The sequence below is a fragment of the Nannospalax galili genome, unplaced genomic scaffold, assembly GCF_000622305.1.
Source record: "Nannospalax galili isolate Female #2095 unplaced genomic scaffold, S.galili_v1.0 scaffold441, whole genome shotgun sequence".
Taxonomy (NCBI): Eukaryota; Metazoa; Chordata; class Mammalia; order Rodentia; family Spalacidae; genus Nannospalax; species Nannospalax galili.
The window spans coordinates 7,396,580-7,403,202 of NW_008348089.1; the positions used below are offsets into that span (position 1 = coordinate 7,396,580).

Here is a 6,623-nt window from a genome sequence, read left to right on the forward strand (position 1 = left end):
TGTTTCTTGTGACCCCTTGGAACATGGTTACAGATAAACTTCTGGATACAAGTTTATGATTATTTCTTCATTGATGGTGGTCAAATAGTTTCCTAAACTGGTCACTAGGCTCTTAACTGGTTTATAAAGGAATAGGCAAAATCGAGGACATGGTAGAAAATACAGCCTTTCCATTACTGAAATTTATAGATAATTCAGTTCAGTAAATCATTTGAAACCAAGCATGGTGGTGCTTGCTAGGAATCCCAGCCCAGGAAGCTGGGGCAGGATTCTAATTTCCAGCCCAGCTTGGGTCATAGAACAAGACCCTGCCTTTAAAAAATAAAAACAAAACCGTCTGAAATACCAAAACTCTGGGAAGAAGCTCGAGACAGTGATTAAGAGAGCATGAAGTCATCTCAGCCAGAGTGTCTAGGAAAATTACTAAGCTTTTTAAAGTTCTTCCCCATGAAGAACTGTTGTCATAGCCTTTCTATGACCAACTTTTACTTTGTGTATGTAACATAGCAACTTAAGACCTTCACAAACATTAACAATAGTTGGTTAATAAAAATGTCTGTGTATATCTACACAGATAATGCATTCAATTTCATTCTCCAGAAATAGAACACTAAGAAATCCAGTAGCCAGACTTGTGAAAACATCAGATACAATCAGCCTCAATATCTGTGTGTTCAGCATTCATGGATTCAACCAACTTTGGGTGGAAAATATTTGGGGGAAATGCATCTTTCTTTATCTTCTATTGTGTAAGTAGTCTAGAGATGGTTTAAGTTATACATGAGGATGTATGTGGATTTTGAAGATGCATGTGGATTATATTCAAATACCACCCCATTTTATATAAAAGCCTTGATTGAACATCCACAGATTTCAGTATACAAGGTGAGTGCTTGCAACAGCCCTCATAAGTACAAAGGGTGACCATATTTAATGCCTGAGTGAGTCAGGTTTATGAAGCTCCAGGTATGTTCTTGAGGCCTGGGTATTTCGAATCCTGTTTGAGTGCTTGTTCTTGGTTTATGTTTCCTTTTTTCTTATGTTATATGTGTATCTTCATTCTTATAGTTTATATATATATTAATATAATACCTCATGAATTTATAAAACACAGTGCTACCTAAATGCAATCCATGAGAGTACAGTTTTTATGCCCTATACTTAGTGCATTTTGTTTTATCTTTGCTTGAACTTTAGCATTCACTTTAAAGAGGCTTAGGGAAATTTGTACTCAGAAATACACATACTTAAAAAAAAAGATATCACTGTTTACTTTCAACTGGAGTGACATAATATCTAAAATTAACAAAGATGGATTTCAGTTTATCTCAGTATAACACTAATCCAACCAAAGAATTCACAAGCAGCATTTAATGTCCTGACTGGACTTTGAACAGTACACACAGTCACCCCTAAGGACACAGGTACACCCACATCCAGTGATACTCAACGATTTTAGTTGTGCAGGAGCAGTTCCTTTGTGAGAGTCAACAGCCCACTGACCAGGCCCACCATGTTGCCGGCCTAGTTTATAGCATAAATGTCATAGATTATGTTAGAAAATGCACAGAATAGGAGATTTACCATATCTTCCTTATGTTTGACTATCTCTAAGAGTTGTTTAACTATCATGCAAGGACTGAATGATGTTATTTGTTTAAAAGATCTCACTGCTCCATATTATAACTAAAGCTAATTCTTGTTAAGGCGCACCATAGGAAATGTGTCCAGTGTCACAAAAGATTGCTTTCGAAAGGAGCTAGAATTTGAATTTGAGTCCTGTGACAGAGTCCTAGTGCCTAATAAATACTCAACAAAAACTTGAGTTTCTATACCACAATTTAAAGTGCTGTGAAAATATCTTACTCTTTGAAGTGGTTTGTGATGGTCTGATTTTAGTGAATTAGTAAACAACTTGGACTTTCTGGGTGAGTGAAAAGGGTATTAGAATTGTCCAAAAAGTCGGGATGGGATGATCCACAAGCTTTTCTGCCCAGCTGCCAAAAGCATGGTCTTCAGAGTTGACCTTACCTCACTATCCGTCGTAATGTCTTCCCTCCCTCTACGTGCCTGCCTATCATGCCTGTTATAAAAGCGGAGAGAGCTATCACAGACATCAGGCATATTGTTCACATAAGCCGTGCACCCTTTGATCTCTTCAGCTGAGTTCATTTAGACATATCTTTCATCTCTGCTCTTTGAATTTTCACTGAATTCCATCTTGTAATAATTGTTTTGCTGGCGCAAGTGCAAGGGAACAAAAGGCTTTTGAGAAAGAATACAAATAAGCCATGCCCATGTCGGGCTGGAGTTAGGGCATCTGCTTCTGTGGAAAGATAACCTGAAAAACTGATTTGATCATGGATTTTTATTATTTTACTTCAAGTGTATACAATCTAGCTTTCAAGTTCCAGAAGAAAATTCATTTCTTTGTCAGCATTTAAAAATGAATTATAAAACACAGGTGCTTTATTTTAGGAGTTATTACATGAGTTAAAATTTAGGAAAAAATAAAAATAACATGTATTACTGTCCAATTGCTAATATTTGTCATATTTTCTTCTCATCTTTTTACTTTGGCATTGGAATTCTACACACTTTCTCCACAATACTTATGATGTCCTGCTAAAAGTTACACCATAAATAAGTTCTCATTTTTCCATAATTCTCATGTCTTCATAATAATTTTTGAGTAAATAACCATTGTTTGACTCGTCATTATCCATTTGGTAATTGCTTTACTACCGCATTTATCTTGTGAAAAGGATTTGGGGACTATAGCTTTGTCAATTTTCTGGATAGTGAGTTACATGGCCAAAAACTTTGTAGACTTACCCAGTCGTTAACTCACATTGGCTCAGTATTGTTCCAAACGTATGGTTATGATTAGAATCCCAGCAGTAATATTAAGGAGTACTCTTTTGACAACACTCCTAGCAACATCCCTTAAATGCATCATATGTAAGTTTTTTTCAAAGTATGTGTCAAAAGTGAAAAATGACGCCTCATCATACTCTTTGTACTTCCCCTTTAAACATTAGGGTGAAGAAGGGTCCCCACAAGAAGGAGTTCTGGGAGACATGCCTGTGGATCCTGACAGTGAGGCTTACGAAATGCCCCCGGAGGTAAACACTTATCATATAAAACTCGAAATGCAGTTTAGGAGTTTAAACTGGATCTTAACAGGTAACACCAAAAATCTGTCACGGTCAGATTTCCACAATGGGAGGATCTGGGCAGTTCTATCAGGTGGTTTTATTGAAGAAGTGATGCCGACCTTGATGGGAGAGGGTGGGAGATAACAGTAGGTCAAAAGGAGAGAACTTCCTAGCACAGGGGTCTGTTAGAAGCAAAAGCACGTGGAGGTGTCTGAGGAAAAGTGTGCAGTTATGAAGCAAGCTTAGAAAACAGAACAACTTCAAAGACACTGTTAGGGTCACAGACAAATCTTAGCACACTAACAGAATCTTGCCATTTAAGTTTATTATTTCTACTGTGAATGGTACCCTAACTTTATCTGGGAGGTTTGGGCTTTAGGCTTGAGTAAAAGTAACCACTTGAAGCCTTACATGAAGAGGAAGTTTGCAGTCAGGTGAGAGAAAAGAAAGAAAGTATATCTTGTCTTTAAATGTTGTAATCTCCAAGAACTAAAGTATCTTAGCTCTGGAAGATGCTTCATGCCACCTGACTTAGCTCTCCTTTTTATAATTCAGAAAACAGAGTCAGAGACACCAGCTAATTTCTTCTATAGGACTAGGTCACATAACTCTCAAATGGCACATCTGGAATTAGGCCCGAATAAGCTAATTCTGACAACTCTCATAATTTATAGGTGACAAATAAGGCAAAACTAATAAAAATGAGATGTGTGTGTGTATGCAACAGAGAAGTTCTGAAAACTATTTTGAGTAACAATTTATCAGAATGGCGAGCCAGGCCTCTCTCATGTCTAGATGCTTGATGACTGTCCTCTGACATGGCATGCTGCCTGTTTTATTTTTCTGATGCTAGGAAGGCTACCAAGACTATGAGCCTGAAGCCTAAAAATGTCTTTCTTCCTGGTGTCCTGAGATCCGCCGGCTGATGTTCCATCACGTTCAAGTGCTCAGTTCCAATATGCCCGGTCATGACATTTTCTCATACAGTGTATTTCGAAGTCTTCCATCAGCAGCGACTGAGTTCTATACCTGCCCCTCTGTGTTCCGGTGCTTCCCGCTCACTGAAGTGAATTTGTGGTAGCAGGGTCCTCCTGTGCTGTGGATATTGTGGCTTCAAACCTAAAATGTTAAAATAAATACAAACACCTAAGTGACTACCACTTATTTCTAAATATTCACTATTTTTTTGTTGCTGTTGTTGAGAAGTTGTGGTTTGCTGTCTTATAAGACTTTCAGGTGTCTTTAATGATTCTTTCTGTCTAAGAATAATAATGTATTGTGAAACTTGTTAATATATAATATTTAATCTATGTGAGCATGAAACTATGCACCTATAAATAGTAACTATAAAGTTTTACAGTTTTGTGATGTGTTTTATTAACTTGTGTCTGTATATAAATGGTGAAATTAAAATAAAATGTATCTCATTGCAAAAACACTTTTTCTCATTTTACTTTGATAATGAAATTATGCTTATAAGCAATGTGGAATGACAACTACACAGTGACATGGAATGCAAAGTTCTTCATGACCTTTTAGATGGAGCAGAGTGGAGTTAGAACCTGAACCTGCAGGTGGAATTGTCAGGAGCCCTGCCCAGGGCCTGCTCAGCCAGCAAGGCTGTACTGGAATCGGTGCATTGGAACTGAGACTTGTGAGAAGACCCTGACCACCCCCCCCGACACACATAACGCATGTAACATATTAGCACATGAAAGCTTCTGACAAAAGCTGCTTAACTCAGAATTTCTTACTGATTGGTCTGGTGGCGGTGGTTGTGGTGGTGGTTTTGTTGTTGTTGTTGTTTTGTTTTTTAATAATCAGAAGTCCCAACTTCTACCCCAGCAAACACCTCAGGACCCTCAGCTGGGCTTGGGGGAAGACAAAACCAAAACTCAATGACGTACCAAAAATTAAGAGATGTCGATTTGTAAATACACGGACTCTAGAAGATTTCTTAGGAAGAGTTGTCCTCCTTAGAAAGGATTAGTTAACCCCCACGAGTGTAGACAGGAAGCTTGACTGTGATGGAAAACAATTCAGCTCATCTTTCTCATTATTCAGGAGAAAAGCAGCATAGTCATGGTGAAGAGTGACTTGCAGAATCTAATAGTTTATATATAATCATAGAGAGTTTGATGTACACTGGGCATTATCAAGGAAAGAAGGAGGAATGGGAAACTGAAAATGTCACCACAGAAACTTCCCTTTTTCCCAGTTAGAAAAAGACTACTACAGGGTGCTCAGCTGTGCTCTGCGTCCTTTGACGCTGGAGACACATGCTAACTCTGTTGTTTTATTTAAGCTTTCTTTAAATAAGTGAAGGATCCATTACTAAGCTAGTCAGCAATGATGGTTAGAATATGTGGTTTTATTTTGGGGGGGGGGTTGAAGGAACAGTTTATTTGATTTATGATTCCAGAGAGATTAGAGACCATAATGGTTGGGGGCATAGTGTCAGAGATGACCAGCAAAGAAAGGTGAAGGAATCACATCTTCAAGCAGGTACAGGAAGCAGGAAGCAACTGGAAATCTGGCAAGCCCACACTGCAACAGAATAAAAGAGATGGTTCATTCTGGAGCCAAATATGAATGACCATGGCCTGGAAACACACACTTAGGTTTCCCCAAACACCATGTTCCAATGAGGTGGCAGTTTTATGAACTTCTTTTTTTTTGTAATTATTTATTTAATAACCACATACTTAGAAGAAGCATTTAATTACAACAGCATTGACATATTCAATAATAATTTCCACAGCTAAGATGCATCTCTTTCAAAATTGGCTGTCAATTTTTAGGTTTACAGTTGAATTAATACAGTTATACAATATTGTACTCAGTATATACCCTAGAAGACATAAAATTAAATGAGGTTTTAACCTTTAAAAATATCTCCACTTCATTATTCAAATACACAATTTCATACAGAAAATTTCATTTTTAATGCAATTAATACTAAAATGTTTGCACATGCATTTCTAATCTCTATATATCTGATTATTACTAGTCACGGACGGTTACTTTCTGAGCGCCTTGGCATCTGAGCATGGATATAAAGTCATCAGGTAGATTTCAATGGTAATGTTTTTCACCTCTACTAATTAACATGAAGTAAATTTTTATGCTCCCTCCTCAAATATAAGTCTCTTTTTAATTTGTTGATTTTTCTGTGTATCGTACAGAATCTTCCACATAATCTTAATCATCTATATACCCACTTCCCAAATGGCACCCTTCCATAGCCTCCTCCCTCCCACATACTAGATCACATATCCCTGTTACTGTCCTCTGTGTGGTCAACACCCCCAGCCATTCTCCAGTGCTTGTCCGTCCCCTAAATCTAGTCAGCCTATCTAGAGTTCCTTGTTTTAGGAAGATCAGCTATTCGTCATCTAGCAGCAATCAGTTGTCAATATTCCTTTAGACAAGATTGGGGTCTGCTGTTCCTTTTCCCAGTTTTAT

The 6,623-nt window shown here is 37.7% G+C and overlaps 1 protein-coding gene across 3 annotated transcripts in view; it reads left to right on the forward strand.

Moving 5' to 3' along the window:
• The window catches only part of Snca (synuclein alpha), a 140,315-nt gene extending 135,721 nt beyond the window's left edge, over positions 1-4,594 (forward strand). For all 3 annotated transcript variants that reach the window (XM_017801015.2, XM_008844628.3, XM_017801016.2), the window contains 2 exons: positions 3,042-3,125; positions 4,012-4,594. In XM_017801015.2, the coding sequence (XP_017656504.1) occupies positions 3,042-3,125; positions 4,012-4,044 (117 nt within the window). In that variant the 3' untranslated portion in view covers positions 4,045-4,594. The remainder of the gene's footprint in view (positions 1-3,041; positions 3,126-4,011) is intronic.
• The last annotated feature ends 2,029 nt before the right edge of the window (positions 4,595-6,623 follow it).